We start from the raw sequence: 19,868 nt of genomic DNA, 5'->3' as shown, positions 1-19,868 counted from the left end.
TGAAGGATTTTCTTGCATCACTGTTTTATATAACATAATCTTGATAACATATAAAGTAAAAAATGAAAGTTATGATAAACCCGCGTAGGTTTTACTTATCGACGTTACCGTAATATACCCGCAACAAATACTTAAATAAATACCCGTTTTCTATTCTTCCTCTTTCTGAGCAAAATAACTGCAAGTATCGTTTTTTGTCTGAGGTACGCTTTTTTCAAATGACTTTCTGCCCTTCATCATTATAAAATAAATCATCAGAAACCTCAATTTACTTTAAGCATTTGTGTTCTACATCATTTTGTGATGACTCATCAAATATCATAATCTCAATAATTGCAAAGAGTAGGTGTTCTGCAATTCTACTTAGTAAAATATTGTACATTAATTTGGTCACAATAAAACAGATCTTTTATAATAAATCTTCTGTCTTACAAGAATAGTGCAGTATGCAACTAATGAACTCTTTATTCTGTTTTTCAATTGTCCTATTTTTATTTGATCGATATATCCTATGTGATAGACCGCACATACAATTTTATTTTGAGTAATGATGTACTTATTAGGTAATACATTCTAATTGATGTACTTATTAGGTAATACATTCTAATTGATGTACTTATTAGGTAATACATTCTAATTGATGTACTTATTAGGTAATACATTCTAATTGATGTACTTATTAGGTAATACATTCTAATTGATGTACTTATTAGGTAATACATTCTAATTGATGTACTTATTAGGTAATACATTCTAATTGATGTACTTATTAGGTAATACATTCTAATTGATGTACTTATTAGGTAATACATTCTAATTGATGTACTTATTAGGTAATACATTCTAATTGATGTACTTATTAGGTAATACATTCTAATTGATGTACTTATTAGGTAATACATTCTAATTGATGTACTTATTAGGTCATACATTCTAATTGAAAGCAAGCAAAACCCAGCTTCATTTCAATGTTAAAAATGATTACCAAGCATAATCAACTAACTAATGAAATCGCTAATGGCTTGATACATGTAATTATTATTGTTAAGTTTGGTAAGTCAACAAACTGCAGGTCTCCCGAGGCGTTGGAAAGTAGGAAATCAATGTGGACGTAATAAACGTACAGCTTACACAGGCCATGACATCTACATCACGGCGTATCTATAACGACACCCTTAACATTACTCTCTACACCAAAGTTCGTCATCTCCTTGATTGTGTCTTTTAATAACGTTAGGTTTTTGAACGGCTATTTTCAGTCTAATCCCCCGAACTATTTATTTTAACATTATTGACCCAATAAGTTGGGCCGGATGTTAGCGCGCGGAGGGTCTTTATGTGGGGAACAACCGGAGTAAACAGAGAAAGCCCACGTGGTCGGGCATGTTACCCATTTTTGTTCACGTTCGATCGGGGATTCGAACCCCGGTCGCCTTGGTGAACGGAGAGTGCGCTATACACTGCAACACCCGAACAAGCCCGTTGTGCCGGTAGATACACGTCTACCTTTACTACTGCTCCACTGCTGTGACCTTCATGTATGTTACTTCAATAGATAGGGACATACCGCTGTATCCCAATTACTACATAGTTTCTCGCTATATCACTCTATATCACTATAGTACAGCTATGTAGCGTGGGTAGTCGCCAGGTACATACTTTTAACTAATGACCACAGCTGTTACTAGTACACACAACACATGTTACAGCTTATCTGTCTGACATACATGTACCTGGCTATTTACCATTCATGATCCATTCCGTCTCCATTCCAGCGTCACATCGAATATCACACACAGGGTTTCTTACCTGTGCCACGTACCAAGTAATTTCAGTACTGGACTTGTAACTGAGTGCTTTTTTGCAAGTTATTAAAAACAATCCTTCCCAAACATTCATTTTAGAGTAATCTTGATATTTTTTCTGCATTACTGCACGTCTTTCCTCATGCGTGTAATTGCACAATTTATAATTGATGAATTTTGTAGAAGCAACATAAAGTTACAGTATCTACGACATAGACGCAGATATTATTTTATAGAATTCTTTCTCATCCTTCCAAAGTTTTCCAAACAGATTTCCTAACTTCCTTTCTTCTATAGCTTATATATCTGATAACGATATTTTGATGAAAACATAGAAGTGTTTTACAAGTCAACTGTTAATCAGGCTTATTTATTTTGGGCACACATACATTTTAAAGTTAGATTTGATTTTGGGTCTGATAATCTTGATTTTTTTCACGTCTAATTGAGTAAGCTCACATTTCCACGAGGTTAACCCCAGGTAATTTTAATCAGCACCCTCAAATTGACTGAAATCATCTTCCAAACCTTAGTCCGGAAAAAACGGTCACGGGACTCCATTGTGGAAACTCTGCTATATCTATTTAGAACTATTTTTATTTGGATACAAAACCTCGTTTTTACAAAGGTCGTTGAATCAGATAGGATAATATTAGCCCATGTGTCGCCACTCATTCCCTTTCAAATAGTTTGATATACCACAATAGCTATATAATTTGATATACCACAATAGCTATATAATTTCAAAGAAGAAAACGGATGTCTATCTGAGACGCGACACCATTTCCTGCCGCTATAGCGTCATTCGATTACAATTGTCGACAACATGTCACACCAATATTCACGCCTCTGTTACACAATATAGTTATACTGTCTGACTAAAAGGCTCTCGGTGTCCTGTGGATTTTACTTCATCCGGGCCAGGAAGCAAAACTTATCAACGTGCTCGCTTTCATAAGGCAAAAGAAAGGAGGTACAAGGGCCCGTATTGATCAAACCATTATCAAGCTCAAGCACAGATTCTGTGCTCAAAACAACTTTCCTTCAACTCACTTCAATCATGTAAAACGGTGAAAAGTTCAGATGTCAATATGGAAAACAGTATTCTGCCTTATGTCTCTTTAATTTGTTTCCAAATCATTGACAAAGTAAGACTTTTACATTAATGTATAACCGGAGCAAAACAATAAGGCTTGAGCAAAAACTCCATACTTGAGCGTAAGAACGGTATCATGAATACGGGCCTAGGACATGCCCTATTTAATTAGACAAAGTGATCAAATGTGCTCAACTTGTACGATCATTCAGTTTATGAAACGGGGTTAAATTTGATGTCGAACTCTAAGGAATTCAAACTGAGCGCCTGTTCAGATGACTTTACACATGTATTATTCAATAATAGATATTAATCATTTGTAATGTATCCCTGCTCTTTTACAACCTTTACTCTTCGGCTCTTCGCGACAAAGTTAACGCTTATACTGGAGGCCAGATGACGAATCGTCCGTCCGTAGTCGAGCAAACTTTTTGACGCAACGATACTTACATCTCAAGCATTGTGTATGACATTTGCTACCTAAGGTATTCATATGCTCAGGTTTATCTTTTTAGTAATATTCCCTATTTTGATATCATCATAAAAATACTGAAAAAAGAAATGAATTGGAAATGTTGTATTGATGAATTATTAACAGGGTACTAAAAGCTTGAGATGATGTTATCTCTAATTTATATAGTTATATTATAGCATATTTATACAGTGACCCTCTTATCACACTCTATCCATATTAGTTAATTATAAAGGTAATTAATGTGTGTAATGTTTAACATCTGCCCTTTTATGGCGTTTACTTTTGCTGGGCCGATAACGACTCTACAAACTAATCTTAATTTGATCTTTATCACATTATTTCATTGTTTGGCACCAGGTTTTCTATATGTATCAGAACGATATTTAAATACTTAGATGGCCTGAAAGGTTCAGTAACTATTAGTTGAGAACATGTGTCTGGTTACACTGTATAACTTCACAGTTTGCAACGAAATGTAACATATACTTAATTTTTGAAACGTTAAATATCAAATCTGCATTTTCAATACTTTTAATACCACTTGCTAAATATCATCCCCGTTTCATTTGCGATTTACAAACATCGATAACTCTTTCACTCAGCTAATTCCTTATTCACTTTATCACTTACTCATTCAATCAATCCTAATCAATTGGGTGTCTCGGTAGCCGTAATCGCTAACGCGCACAGTCATACTATTGTGTGCAATCAAGTGTGAGCTTCAGACCACTCACTGTCGCAAGAATTTCGGTTCGATCCCCAGCGGTGGTGGAAAAAGAGAGTGATGTCTGATTAGGTTAGTTGTTATCCCTCCGATGGCAGGGTGTTTTCCCTCTTGGGTTTTCCTCCATCACGAAAACAACATTTGTTCCCTGAGCGGCGTCGTAATAAAAGCTCTACAAAGCTTATGCTTAATTATTCAATAACTCAATTATTCCGTTACTCATTTAATTACTGTATCACGTTTTATACCTTTTGGACGTTTTTAGAAGTGTTACATGTATTTACCAAATATTTCCGCGCGCTGTATCAAATGTTGTATATTATCAGTGTATAGCATGACTTACATATTATACTATATTACGATTGTGCATGCTTCAGTAACCTCCTACACTAGACTCTCCATGAAAGCAGTATGTATCATAAGAATATCTAACGAGATATAAGATGGTTTCAGATAATATCAAGTCTGACGTACGGCGGTTTATACAAGAACAAAGTGTAGACATTGTCATTGTTTAGGTCATCAATGGCTTGACCAGAAGAAAACATATTGGCAAAGATTTATATATGTTTATCATTTTTTGAAACAAACGCAGTATAAATGCAGCGTCCATGGTTATATTTTTATCTGTAGCAAAAAAAAAAAGAAGCAAACGTGTACATTATTTATGTTTTTATAAATGCTGCGTTTAATGTATTTTTTCTCATTTGTAGCAAAACAAGCAAAAGTGAACATTATTAATATGTACTGAATATCTGACCAACTGGAAAGGAGAATGTAACGAAGCGTACCAGTTCCCGCTTTAAAGGTAATCATAGGTACTAGTAAGTTAACTCAACACCTGTATGTCAAATCGATAAAATATTGCACGGGTTAAATATTTATGACTGCGTCTATGACCCACTCAACTATAACAATACATATCGTCAATGTACCCTCTATAAGTTATCGTAATTCTTCATAAAATCAAATATCAATGGATCATAAAATAAGGATATTATTTTTTAGACTATATGTCACTATAGAAAAGAATGATGCAGCTATAAATGTATATTTATGTGCAAGAGGCAAACCGGGAAGTAGTGGACAATAGGAGAAGAACGAAACGATAAGTGTACATGTTCAGATATGCCTTAACGATATATCGATGATATACATTTATCCCATGAACTGTGTTATCCAGTGAATGTTATATGACCTATCAGCCCTGTGATTAGTTGTAAGTTTCAATTGTGACGTCACGCCTAGGACAAGTACATGACGTCACAGACTAACGCACTGGAGTAAAAATGTCAGCTTTTTACATTTCAAGGTTGCATAAAATTTGTCGTTTTACACGAACAAATGCTACAAATCTTGATTATGTGATAAAAAAGGGTCTAACAGTTGTTTTCATTTCATATGAAATTAATGAATCTCTTCACGAATCTCTTCACGAATTTTTCATTTTAGCTCGCCAGAGGCTCGCTACGTTGAAAAATTCTAAGAATCATTTCATAAATCTCATATGAAATGGGAACTCATACAATATCCTATATGTGTGGTATAAGGGAACAGATACATTATCAGGACATGCTACTTGTCTATTTTACTCGGTACTTTCTCCGATAGCATGTTTATAGATATGCCACATTTCCGGTTTTGAATGATTCCACTCCTTTCTCTACTATTTCCATAGTAAGTAGACATTCTGCCTTCTTTATCAGTGGTGTGTCTTTACCTGCAAAAATATATACAAATTATCGGAATTAATTGTTATCAGGCAGCGGTAAGTAACAATAGATATTTTATTCATATAAAATATAAATCTGTTTGATGTGGTATTTACTTTGAATGTTTATCAGTTAACGCTCTTCCAATAAAAAAAAAAGCATCGTATAATATAGTATATCTTGCTTAAAAGAACAAACACTTTAGCAATATATGTAAACTATGATACGGCAGGCTCATGACATGTCAACCAGGACATTGGTGGCAATTATCATTAACAAATTACTTCAACAATTTGCCCGATAATGAACTACATTCAATGAGAAAACCTCTTGTATATATTCTCAGTGTGCTGTTTCTCCAGCGGGTTGCTTCAAGAGCAATGCACTTTAAAAAAGAGTGAATACAAACAGTGAATTGAATTTTAAAAAAGTAGACTTAATGGAAAACGTAAACATATCAAAATAAGTGAACTGAATGCAAACGGTTCTAAATATAAACAGTATTACTTTTCCTTTCAAACACTGTTGTATTAACAGGACCACTTATTTGTCAGCTTACCATCCAAACAATCAACAAAGTGGTCTATTTCTTTTTCAAATGCTGCCTCGAATCTTTGGGGAAATGAGTCGTATNAAATTCAATTTTTAAAACAAGTCAATTTTTCACGGGAATAAACATATATAAGCATAAAGTTCAAAATCTTCCGCTGGATTTAATGAATTTTTGCACATGATCAAATAAGTAATAATTTTCCTCCAAAGCCAACAACTCATTTCCAAATAATAGTAGTTTTAAACTTATTTGTGTATTTAAATTACTTAAAACTTGAAACATGTCAGTACGAACAGTTGCATAACGTTGGCACTCAAAAAAGAAGTGATATGCGTTTTCACAATGATGTAAACAATTTGGACAGTGTGAGTCAGTAACTAAGTTTGCAAGGAATAGGTCATTATCATTAACACATTACTTCAACAATTTGCCTGATAATGAACTACATTCAATGAGAAAACCTCTCGTATATATTCTCAGTGTGCTGTTTCTCCAGCGGGTTGCTTTAAGATCAATGCACTTTAAACAAAGAGTGAATACAAACAGTGAATTGAATGGAAAACGTAAACATATCAAAATAAGTGAACTGAATGCAAACTGTTCTAAATATAAACAGTATTACTTTTCCTTTCAAACACTGTTGGATTAACAGGACCACTTATTTGTCAGCCTCGAATCTTTGGGGAAATGAGTCGTACAGCCTGTTTAGTTTGCCACCATTTTGAACGTCAATCACGGAAGCAGACTCTCTAGGATTTTCAGCCAGCGCCATTCCCTCGGCCCCGAAAATCTGCATAATGTTTGATTTGAACCACAGGTAAACATTAATTTTGTAGAACTATATTTAGCTACATTTACTAAAAAAATATATTAAAATGAACTTCATCTATTTTACAACAATTATGTAACAAGTTTTTACAACTTGTACTAATAACTCTTGTTGGCCCGGATGTTAGCGCGCGGGGGGTCTTATCGTTGGAGGAAACCGGAATACCCGGAAAAACCACACGAGGTCGGGCAGGTGACCCAAACCTTTTCAGATCCTGTCGAGGAATCGAACCCCGGCCGCCTTGGTGAAAGGTAAGTGCGCTATCCACTGCGCCACCCTAATTACTGAAAATAGCTTTTCAATTTTTTTTTATGTTAATGGTCACAACCTGGATTTCGGTTATACTCATTTTCATTCAACCCAGTTTAACCTACCTCTACTCTCATATCGTAGCCATACGGAGCGTATCTATCCGAATCTATTATGGCCATTAATCCGCTTCCGTACTTCAGCGCCAAGGTAGCAGAATCAGGCTGACCTATCTCTTTCATGATTGGATCATGCATATGACTCATTGTATATACAGATATTGGTCTCTCTGCGGACGTCAGCCAAACAGTCATATCTATGTCGTGGACGGCCATGTCAGATATTATGTTACATCCTCCCATATCTGAAATGAAGCAAATATCGTAATGAAAGCTATTCTTTTTTAATGATAATAATATAATAATAATAATTCGAGGTTCTTATATACCGCTTTATCACAAACTAGTTCGTAAGTCATCTCAAAGCAGTTCACACATTATTATCCGTTGTTATAGGGCCTTTGAAACCAGCCAATATCTTACTCAACTCCCCGGGGAGCATACAACCGGTGATGTCATTTCGGCTTTCACAGCTAGCATTCAACATTTCTAGCACTGCCCAACTACATACTCATTTGCAGCTTAGTACAGACTGGAACAAGCGGAGTACAGTATATTGTTCAAAGATAAAACACAGTGCCGTGACGTTAACGTTACTCAAACCCACAACCATTCGGTCACGAGCCCGGCACCCTACCACTAGACTACCGTGCCTCCACTAGACTACCGTTAGTGTCTAACGTCTATATTTAGCTTAAACTCGTAATTGCAGTCATGTTCATGAAATTGATGGATAACTTATTGACCTATTTCTGCTATCCTTTTTTTAATAGAACAGGTGAAGCTGATTTAATGACGCGTGATAGCATTTCAGTCTTATTAAATGTTTAAAACATAACACGGGTAAGTCATACAAGCCTGTGTACTGATTGATAATTGATAAGAGATAACCCCGATTTTTCAAATATGCTTTAACTTAGATTAAGAAATAGCTATGTGTCATATATTCATAACACACATAGAAATAGCATTTCCCTGCGATATGCTTATGGCGACTATAAAACTTGTTCATAGTCCTCGTCAACCTTCATTATTGGAAAGCCCGCGTTGAAGTTTAACTTTTAGCATTTGACATCTATCACGGAAGTCATGGTAGTTAGAGCAAACTCGTGAGTACCGAGTCAATTGCGACATTTAGGGAACATTTCCCCATCCTAAAGGTGTCTTCGATATTAGCTTTATTTGTCATTTGGGTAGACATCTTAACGACAGAAAGTCTTCTGAACCCGTGTTCAGGTTTTAACGTTCCCGTTACATAGTACACTAAAGGACATTTGAGTGACCACGTCATCCTTCCAATCTGTTTCTGTTTCAAATTGCCTTTTTCGACAACATGTAAACAAACGCACAAAGAAAATTGGCGAAGGAATTTGCAGATGATGGTACAACTGTACTAAGGAATATTAACACTGTCACCTGAATGAATGTCATAACTTACAAGCATAATTAGTAGCGGACATATAACCTTAGATGTGTAGCAAGAATGTAAAATAATCAATGAACAAATGCCAATAAGATCGCGATCATTTAAATTCTTTTCAGTGGCGCGTTTTATACAGAGATGTATGTAAATATGACTAAAAGATTGACAATCTAGCATTTGGATGATTACTTCTTGTTTTCGTTTAAATCCATACCGTTTTCCCTATTATTTAGTATCGTCTCAAAGGAATGGATATATATATTTTTTTTTATCTTTTGTGATATCACGAACCTCAGTTATTGAAAAAGATAACCATCATAGGTTTATAACCTGTATTTCTTAAAAACTCGTATGACGGTCTAGGTGAGTCTCGACCGGTAACTCTCATGAATTTTAAGTCTCCAAGTGCTTTATCTCTTGTGGACTGAAACACATCACGGAACGTTCTGTCGAATCTCCTATAGAACAAATAAAACAGGATAAAAAAGCCAATAATTATTTTATAAATATCACTATACGACGTGTAAAACAAGCAGAATTGTAATACAGACAACCAATAATTATATTCTAAATATCACTTTAGAACGTGTAAAACAATTGCAAGTCAAACAGTACATTGTATTACAAACAGCCAATAGTTCTTTTATAATTATCACGATATGTGCAAAACAGATAGAAGAGTGTTACAAGCAGCCAATTATTATATTATAAATATCGCTATACGACATACGACATAAGAAAAAGTATAACAGTATTACAAACAGTCGATCATGTTTTTATAAATATCATGATACGGCGTGTAAAACAAATAAAATAGCATTTCAACACCAATGATCCATTTATCTTCGTAAGGTAGTGTTTAACTTGACTTTGTTGCTGAGTATATACTGTCATCCTCGATATCCAGGGGTTACACTCACTTTCGCTCTCTACACCCCTGGTATATGTCATAGCAAAATTAAAGGCTCAGTGTGCGCCACCTTGTTGATGAGACAATAAGACTAGTTCGATCCTTTGATATATATCAAAAGAATCTCGCGGTCACGTAACGGTAAAAGTTGACAGGCTTTAAAGTCGGGCGTCTCTCCTTTGCGATCTTCAAAGGACAGGTATCAGCCTAGCGTTTGGTCTGGTTTTTTTTTTACCTGAGATCAATTAAACAGCTATCTTCGTGCTTTCAATTTTTTCTATGACATTTTCCAGGGGTGTAGAAAGCGAAAGTGAGCGTAACTCCTGGATATCGAGGATGATATAATGTATAAAGAAACGAAAGGAAATAAGTCCATTATAAACCCACCTCTGAAATCCTGTGAGAAGAGGTTTATTAACGCGTTCGGCCATGTCGTAGCACCTTTTTATGTCAGCGTATGTTTCGCCACAGGGTTTCTCCGTCATAACGGCCTTTCCTGGATGTTTAATATTGAAAAATCACAATTCAAGTTATCAATCGAATTATTCACGTCGGATGCGTTATTTTGTATTTCTTATAGTTGAAATAACCGTGCCGCAATCTGTCGGAAATACTGCAGTTAAAATAAAAGTCAACAAATTTCAAATAAATATAATAAGTATATTGTTTTGAAAATATTTAAAATTATAATGATTTGTATTTATTTTAAGTATTAGCAAGCGAAGCCTTTCCCAGAATGGTACCTATCTCACCAAGCGCAGGGTTGCAGTCATGTTTACGTCAGTATCAACTAAATGTATGCTTTTTTATCTGCTATATATACAACTGTCACTGTAGGAATAATATTATTCATTTATTGCAAAATGTTGACGAGTATTTTTTTCAAATGATATAAGGCTCTATATATTTTTTGTATTATAACAATTATTAAAAAGCGAATGCACGGTATGTCACGAGAGCCGATTACAAAAAGTGGTGACTATGAGTTCGATTGGGTCAAAGGTAATGTTTACACAATACTATATGTTCGACAGGGTCAGGGGTTCACACTCAATAAACGTGTTTTCATATTAATTGATAAAGATATAATACAACTACACCACTTGGATTGCTAAACGACATTATCATTCGCTTATAAATTATAATCATCAAAATATGATCGTAGTTTGAGGAGAACCGTGCCAAATTTGACACGAAATATCGTCATTTTAATGGGGTCTAATTTGGGCATGCTTGGTATTTTGAAAATTCTCGAAATCTTAACGGCATGAAAGTAAATTAAATTAGTGATTTTTTTATACTTGTTATGCAAAAAATAATTTGTATCCTACTGATAAGCAAAAAACGAGATATAGGTAGTGGCACGGTACCATTAAATATTTGTATAATGCTACCTTCATGATTCTCAGAAATTTCATTTTTTATATTCTTAAAAATGTCTACGATATCATTTTAAATGTAATCAGACCTGATTCCATTTGCTATTCCACTTCCACTTACTAAGATTTGATATGTAATTTTGATCTACATTCCCTGTAAACCTAACATTTTACCAGAATATTTATGCATGTGTTGGTTCTTGGAACTATCTTGCGTTTGATACCGAATAGAATTTTGTGCTGAACGGTTATTCATATGTTGATGTGAGCAAATGTTTACTCTAAACAATTACATTGCCTAGAGTTGTCCTTGTGCAAATAACAGAACCATGCTAGTAACATATACTATATGCATTTGAATATTTAGATGTACGAATTATTGAACCATTTATTAAAACGTAGTGTGTCGAAGCAGAAAATCAAAATTTGAAACCCTTTCCAGCAATTTTTTCTAAACATTTTCTTCAGGTTGGTAAGTATGGATTATGAGAAGGGTTTTTTTACACAACCAATACAAGTTTCTATGTGACGTTTTAATGACTAGTACGATATGTACACTGTCACCTTCATCAGACAAATGACCAAGAAAGCGTATGCACACAAAGGTGTAAAATGTGAACGAGTTGTCCATAAAATCGATGTCGATTTCTGCTACGCTGGAAACGTTTGTACAATAGTTGTTATAAATGTACCGAAATGACGCTGCCTTTATCTGCTGCTTGAACAGATGGCTCTCTCTGTCCAAAACTTTGGAGTTATCCCAGTCAATCACATGGTTTTTCTGTTTGGCATGGTCTGTGATTGCCGATTTATTTATCTGGGACTCCGACTGTTTTCTTTCGGATCTGGTGAATTTCCTACCTTCTCGGGTTTCTGTATCGTTCCGGTGTTCACTTAGGCGGACCCCAAATCGCCTTCAAGTCTCTCCAATAAACTCTGACGCGTCGTATATAGTTTTGTACAGAGAGAGCAATATGTTCAAGCGGCAGATAAAGGAGCCATCTGGATACGCCGCAGTGGGCCAGTTTAAAATCGAGACGAATGGGGTTCAAAGACTCTCGACATCGATTTTATGGACAACTCGTACACTGGNACTCAATAAACGTGTTTTCATATTAATTGATAAAGATATAATACAATTACACCACTTGGATTGCTAAACGACATTACTAAGATTTGACATGTAATTTTGATCTACACTCCCTGTAAACCTAACATTTACCAGAATACTTATGCATGTGTTGGTTCTTGGAACTATCTTGCGTTTGATCCCGAATATAATTTTGTGCTGAACGGTTGTACAAGTTGTCCATAAAATCGATGTCGATGTACAAGAGTTGTAATATATGTACCGAAATGACGCAATTCAGCTACGCTTTGATAACACTTGGTCATAGATGTGCGAGAGTCTTTGAACCCCCTCGTCTCGATTTAAAACTGGCCCACTGCGGCGTATCCAGATGGCTTCCTTTATCTGTTGCTTGAACAGATTGCTTTCTCTGTCCAAAACTTTGGAGTTATCCCAGTCAATCACATGGTTTTTCTGTGTGGCATGGTCTGTGATTGCCGATTTATCTATCTGGGACTCCGACTGTTTTCTTTCGGATCTGGTGAATTTCCTACCTTCTTGGGTATCTGTATCTTTCCGATGTTCACTAAGGCGGACCCCAAATCGCCTTCCAGTCTCTCCAATAAACTGTGACACGTCGTATATCGGAGAGACTTGAAGGCGATTTGGGTTCCGCCTTGGGGTTCAAAGACTCTCGCACATCTATGACCAAGTGTTAACAAAGCGTAGCTGAATTGCGTCATTTCGGTACATATATAACAACTATTGTACATACGTTTCCAGCGTAGCCGAAATCGACATCGATTTTATGGACAACTCGTACACATTTTACACCTTTGCGTGCATACGTTTTCTTGGTCATTTGTCTGATGAAGGTGACAGTGTACATATCGTACTAGTCATCGAAACGTCACATAGGAAATGTTATTGGTTGTGTAAAACATTTAGGACATCTCTGTGTTACTAAAGGCCTAAAGAAAGATAACTCTTGTTTAAAGGTATCTTAATATCAATGTGATCAGCTATTTTGTAACGATACTAACGTACACGTTTGTGCGACAGCAATTAGGAAACCTGAATACGATTGTTTTAAATATATTCATCCGCTTCACTGTCAGTTTGTCTGTCTGTCCTTTATATTTCTGTCTTTTTCTGTCTGTCTGTCTGTCTGTGTGTCAGTCATTTGTATTTCGGTTTCTATCCGTCCATGTTATCGTGTGTGATAAAATGAATAAATGAACAATGTAATCTGAAACCGTTTGAGTGAGAGATAATTATGTAGATTGTCAAAATTATTGATGAACTTAGAAAGAGAGAAATAAGGCTCAGTTCAATGTCTTAATTGATAGGTATGTATTCTTACCTCTGCTGAGGCTTTCGCATATATAATCAGCATGAGTGTCTGTTGGTGTAAAAACAAATACGGCGTCCAGACTGTAAAGTAAAACATTGGTGCAAATCACTAATATAGTTAAAAGATATTAGCTGTGAACATATATTTGTTGTATACACTTGTATTACTTATAAAATGTAATATTGTATGATTTTCTAGAAAAATACACAACAAGCAGACGTGTACTTTTTCCGGCAAACACGTCAGTTGTAACCTTGAATTTAAACTCTATAAATAGAAACAGAAACCCCTCTTGCAGTGTTATGATTTTACACAAAAGTGGAATTTGTATATTATTCCCACATCTGAAGGAGAAGATTGTATTCGGATTTTTGTAGCGCTTTCGAATATTTGCCAGTAGTACATATTTTTCTATAGAATTTCAGGGACATTAGGTCCGAATCGGTCTGCTGTATCTCACTGAATGATGGTTTATTGTACAGGACCACACATTTTGGTCCGCCTGTAGAATCTGTAGTTTTCTTCTATGTCCTTCTTAAAGGAGACATTAAAATGACCAAAGTAAATATGTATTACAATACTTGATATTTTGTTTGCTTGGTGTTTTTTTCTACATCATGTAGTGTCACTTCTGGAACGCCGGTTTTTGTAGAACGTATACCTTCATTTAAAATTCTGAAAGCATAACTTTAACCAATAGGGTGATACGTTATCGGTACGTTATCCAGTGAACAACAAATGATGCATGTACCAAGGTTAGATCCTAATTAGATATACAAACATACTATTAACATTGTATTCATATTTTGAAACTGAGGAAAAATGGTTCCTAATAATGAACTGTACGAGTTAGTGAGACAATAACGTCTATTGAAAAGAAAATGTGCTATTTCATTTAACTTATACCTTTCATCACTTAAAAGTGATTCCCGGTCATCGCTAGTGTAAAATGGAGTGTTGTGTAGATTTAGGAGATCCTTGCAGCTTGATACAGCAGCTGGGGAGTCATCTAGGATCCACTTTAGATTTAAACGCCTATTCTTCAAAATGTTCCTGATGTGAACTGAAGACGCTATCCGTCCAGCACCAAGCACACCAACATTGTAATCTCTGTAGATAAATCGAAAGTTTTGTAATGTAGTAACCTGTCTATAATCGCCTAACTGAAACATAAATCAATCAAAGTTCATCCTAATGTAGAACCGACCTATATCCTTTTACCAGAATATGAATTAGTCAAATATTTCAAAAATCCTAAAGTAAGAAATGTCTTAAGGTAAACTTACTAAGAACAATTATTATTCAACAATATAGAGTCTTTCATAAAAGGATTTGATACTTATTGAGTTTCAATTAAAACATATTATAATGCTGTTCAGAAGACAAAGGTAAGCAATTGCAGTACAAATATTTGAACCATTGGAAGTTTGTAAAATGCACATACGTTTATCTTTTCATTACAATCTCTTTTATAGAATGTGTCATTTCTGTATGCAAGGAGGTTCCTGCCGATTTTTAACAATAATAAAATCAATACAGTCATACTTGCTCAGATGAACTCTTCGTTTAAGAGACATTATTCAACGGAACTGGTATAGCTTCATAAAAGTTATATTTAGCACAGAATCACCTGTTGGAAGAGGCCACCATATGGATTTACCGAAGGTGATATCTGTATACAGACTTGACCATGAGAAATTAAAATGCAAGGAGAACATTGTATTCACGTTCATATAACGTTTCAATGTAGTTCATAAAAGAACGCATAATTATCAATTTGATTTGTTTAGAAGACCCTTGATTTCTTTTGTTGAATACAACTGTATATCAATCTTGCCTCTTTTTTGTTGTACTTTGGACTTTCGGTGTTGGATCGGTCGACACTCCTGATGAAGTACAAAGTGAATGCCGAAATATCTAAACAAAACAGAATAACCAATCAGATTTCTATAAACAGGGCATGTTTTGAATATATCATTATTATTCGCTGTAAAACGAAAACTGCAAATAGTGTTACTTGTATTTAACATTAGAACAATAACCAAAATAAACACTAATTAACTAAACAAGGTTTATGTATCATGGATAAGAAAAGCGAAGGGGCCGCGGTGGCCAAGCGGTTAAGGCGTCTGACAATCTTTTACCACTAACTCTCTAGCATTGGTTCGAGGGTTCGAGACCTAAGTGGGACAGCCGCCAGGTACTGGCCGTCGGTCGGTGGTTTTTCTCCGGGAATTCTGGCTTCCCTCTACCACTAAAACCTGACATGTCCTTGAATGACCATAGCTGTAATTAGGACGTTAAACACAAGCAAACCAGAAAAAAACGATTTTCAGAAAAAGGTCAGTGGTATCAAACCTTAAAAGTATAATACCATAACTATTATGAAGTCACCAGGCAGGCTATCAACATTGCACGGTTATGTATTGTCAGTACCATGTAGCGGTCACTTAGGTTTCATCCAGGTAACCACAAATTTAGACCAACGCGCGCTAATGTCCGGACCAACAAAAGTGATTAAAACATGTATAAGTTGGAACATGCGTTTGCTATTTAACGAAATGATATTATATTTTAAGGGATATAAATCAGATATGGTGCATAGCAGCCGCCATTGTCATATGACACCGATCAACCTACAGATACCGAAGTATAGAACACCGAAAACATAGGGTAGATAGGTGTCAGCATACAGTGTATGTCATAACGGGGGACAGAAACAGCGTACAAAAACGAAACCTTGCAGTAATGTATAGTTGTTCTTGAACATCATTTATCACCACAATATGTATATTTAGAGAAATGGGTATTTAAATGTTTCTGTTTATCGTGGTTTTTGACAACAGATTGCAATATTCGATGTTTATATATACTTACCAGCTCTTTCTACCTGGACATACATTCTTAATCATACACCTGGTCTTTATGAGAGACGACATTAACAATGCTTCGGTAAATCCATCCCCGATATCCAGGGGTTTCGCTCACTTTCGATCTCTGAACCTCTGGAATATGTCATAGCAAAATTGAAGGATCAGGGTGTACCACCTTGTTGAGACAAGAAAACCAGTTCGATCCTGTGATGTACATCAAAAGAATCTCGCGGTCACGTAACGGTAAAAGATGACAGGCTTTGAAGTCGAGTGTCGCTCCTTTGTAATCTTCAAAGGACATGTATCAGCCTAGCGATTGGTCAGTTATTTTTTACCTGAGACCAATCAAACAGCTATTTCCGTGCCTTCAATTTTGCTATGACATATTCCAGAGCCAGAGGTGCAGAGAGCGAAAGTGAGCGAAGCACCTGGATATTGATGATGCGGTAAATCTTCTCAGCGCGCATCATTATCAACATTTTATGAGAATATGAATTTATCACAAACTTAAGTCACACTTTGAAATTGACAAAAATACGCACATGCATATTTGTTTCTTTAATTAATTTACATTTAATTAGATTTTAATGCAAATAAAACGCAGTAGTTTTCTTTTCATTGATTTAACGAGATTTGAATATTTTTTGTAAGAATCTGCGCATATATTCATTAGTCCAAATTCAATTGACATATCTACTTGTTTAGCTTGCCAAATAAATTTCAAGCTATATTAATGTTGAACAGTAATCTCGTCGGGTAGGTTGTTGTGTAACTGGCATTAGAAGGTTGGTCGAATGTGTTTGTTTGCTTTATATCATTTTAAGGTCTCATGAAAATATTGTCTGCAGATCATAAGGGTCACCCAACGGTCACTTAAGTCTAAATATATATCACATGTAAGGTGTAGGTTACAGTAGGATACATGAAATTTTGTGTTTCCAAAAATAAATAGGAGATATAAACATCTTTATCCAAAATACAATATTACAAAGTATAGTATCCCCAATATCTGTCACAAAGGTACTAAAGGTATACACTAGTGCTTCAGTGTGGACTATGTTTACATTTAAACTAGATATACATATATAGCTGCCGAATTTACCTGTACGGGTCATATTTAAGATAATGTGTGTATAGTATACCTTTGTAGACAAAATAGACTTCACGGTTTCCTCTGATAAGCTAAACGGCATGGTCTACTGTAACCAAAGCGTGTAATGACAAACACATCCACATTCATCTTCTTAGCATAACCTTATTCACTGGACTACCTTATTCTACTATCAGAATACACCTCAAACTAATTTTTATCATATAAAAAAAACACGAAATGGCAACAAAACGGTAATTCAAACCTTGTAATGTTTAATCTAGGGTTACATATAGACAGAAAAAGTATTTAGAAGGTGGGAAATGTATGAGGGGAGTAAAACCAGGTGTTCAAGAAGGACAAGATTCTTCTCCATTGACAACTCTCACAAAGTAAATGTTAGTCAACTTCACGTAAGGTAACGTCCAATGAAGGGAAAACCGGGATAGTAAAAACCAAAACGTGGTTATTTTATTTATCAACCTGTACATCTTGAAACCCAGTGTTGTATTTGTCATTCGGTGTTCAACGTAGAGGTAAACAAGACAACGTATTATATTTCTCTTCGTAACGGTTTAGCCAAACACGCGGCAAGCAATTGTATTTAGTTTTCCTGCGTTCGCGTCACGTACATACTGTGACTCGGCTTCAAATAACTTGTATGCTCCATGTGAATATAAATCACATAGTGTACCTGTTTATGTAGCCGTGCCCTTACATCTATGATGTAGAATAGCTATTTCTCTCATTTCCCTGTGTGTAAGATAGAGCAGCCCAGGGTAAGAAAGGGATGTAGGAAATTTCTATCTTACATCCCATTTCACGACGATTATAATACAGAGAAAATGTATTTAGTCAAAGTTCAATGTGTATACATGTATCATCACACATCTCAAGACCAAAACATTTAATTCATAAATCATATATGTTAAGATAGGTTTTGATATGTTGCCTTAACAAACTCCTTCAACGCCAAAGAAAAAGGTGTCGATTACTCCGTCTCCATAGGTAAACATTACTGATAGCCGCTGCCCGTGAATATATAGCAAACGACTTTGACTGGCGGACGGCTGTACGAGTTGACCTATTGGCCTCAGTTAGGCTACATAAACTAGGATACATGTACAAGCGTCATTTTAACTTCATCCAGCACGTATATACTTACATAGTGTTTGGAAGTTTGCTTGCTAAGGACACTGGATAAAACACCCACTCTAACGTTATGGTAACGTGCACCAGGTAGAAAGCTACGTATAGGTGAATATGCTATCCTCTTCACTATTGTCGCCATATTTACCCTCTCTATATTTAGCAAACGTTGTAGACACCTCTCCGTGACCACGCGAACAATATTGACTACACTGTGATAGAAGGAGCTACCTTTACGTGGAGATAAAACTACCCGCTGTCAGACCCAACATGTTATGATAATCGTTATGTTCTGCTAGATAAGAAGAACGATAACAAGACAAGATATAATGATGTTCTGTTACAATGGTGTAGATATTTTTTTTATTTACTTTCTATAGTTTACATGTCATACACATGTATTTCATTTATTTTGATGCAATTATTTACCATAATCGTTATAGAAATTTGATAATTTGGGTAACTCATTTGCAACGACGAACATCTTCTTTCTGTTATAGTCTCTAATTTTGGCATGTTTTTGTCCAAACCACACCTTGTACACATGTATGGATATATGCTGATTAGGAAAGGAGTTCGGTTCTATTGTGATCAATGTTTAAGCCAGGTAACAAATCTATCTTAACCCTACATCACATAGTATATAGCCTTTGTTTTTTCTCTTTCTCAAACTCTTCATTTATTATTCATCGTTTTAGGCCTAAGCCCTTTCCCCGTCTATGATCTTTTCTGATAAACAGGATTAGTATCGATTCGTTACTAAACAAATACAAAAATCAAGCTTATATCATGAAATACTGTATTTTTTATCGATACCTTCCCCTAATGAAAGCATCTTGAATGCATAACGACTGGCAGGTGAGATTCTGACCATTAAACACTAAGGACGTCGTTCCGTGGACCGCAGCCGCTGTGACAGCCTGTCCGCATATGAGTAACTGTTCGACCCCAGAGCGTGATCCTAGGGCCTGGTAAGCGGGAACTTACCTTCTCACGTCGACCGAACACCGACTTTGTCAGTGATTGTAGATGGAAAACACCTAAACCAACCAACCAACA

General features: G+C 35.6%; 1 protein-coding gene across 2 annotated transcripts; it reads right to left on the bottom strand.

Annotated features, from left to right (window-relative positions):
- Positions 1-4,317: 4,317 nt before the first annotated feature.
- LOC110462495 (inositol 2-dehydrogenase-like) lies at positions 4,318-19,080 on the bottom strand. Of its 2 annotated transcripts, none has more exons than XM_021516461.1 (10): positions 18,826-19,080; positions 15,535-15,614; positions 14,604-14,807; positions 13,707-13,777; positions 10,283-10,391; positions 9,316-9,443; positions 7,569-7,807; positions 7,036-7,155; positions 6,372-6,417; positions 4,318-5,820 (listed from the first exon to the last, which is right to left on the bottom strand). In XM_021516461.1, the coding sequence occupies exons 1-10, from the start codon at positions 18,949-18,951 to the stop codon at positions 5,717-5,719; spliced, it is 1,227 nt and encodes a 408-aa protein (XP_021372136.1). In that variant the 5' UTR covers positions 18,952-19,080; the 3' UTR covers positions 4,318-5,716. The 2 variants fall into 2 exon arrangements, with proteins under 2 accessions (XP_021372136.1, XP_021372135.1); XM_021516460.1 differs by having other exon boundaries at positions 6,372-6,445; positions 7,064-7,155.
- Between the last annotated feature and the right edge of the window lie 788 nt (positions 19,081-19,868).

This window comes from Mizuhopecten yessoensis, unplaced genomic scaffold, assembly GCF_002113885.1.
Source record: "Mizuhopecten yessoensis strain PY_sf001 unplaced genomic scaffold, ASM211388v2 scaffold10797, whole genome shotgun sequence".
In the NCBI taxonomy this organism is placed as follows: domain Eukaryota; kingdom Metazoa; phylum Mollusca; class Bivalvia; order Pectinida; family Pectinidae; genus Mizuhopecten; species Mizuhopecten yessoensis.
Note: the sequence above shows the minus strand (reverse complement) of the source record. Positions and strands in the feature narration are given on the sequence as shown.

Bases quoted from the DNA above. Each gene is read 5' to 3' on its own strand.
- LOC110462495 (XM_021516461.1), bottom strand. From the start codon at position 18,951: ATGGCGACAATAGTGAAGAGGATAGCATATTCACCTATACGTAGCTTT. The intron at 14,808-15,534 runs GCAAGATTGATA...ATTTATCTACAG, and splicing joins CAAAGTACAACAAAAAAGAG to AGATTACAATGTTGGTGTGC. The intron at 13,778-14,603 runs GTATAAGTTAAA...TTTACTTTACAG, and splicing joins TCACTTTTAAGTGATGAAAG to TCTGGACGCCGTATTTGTTT.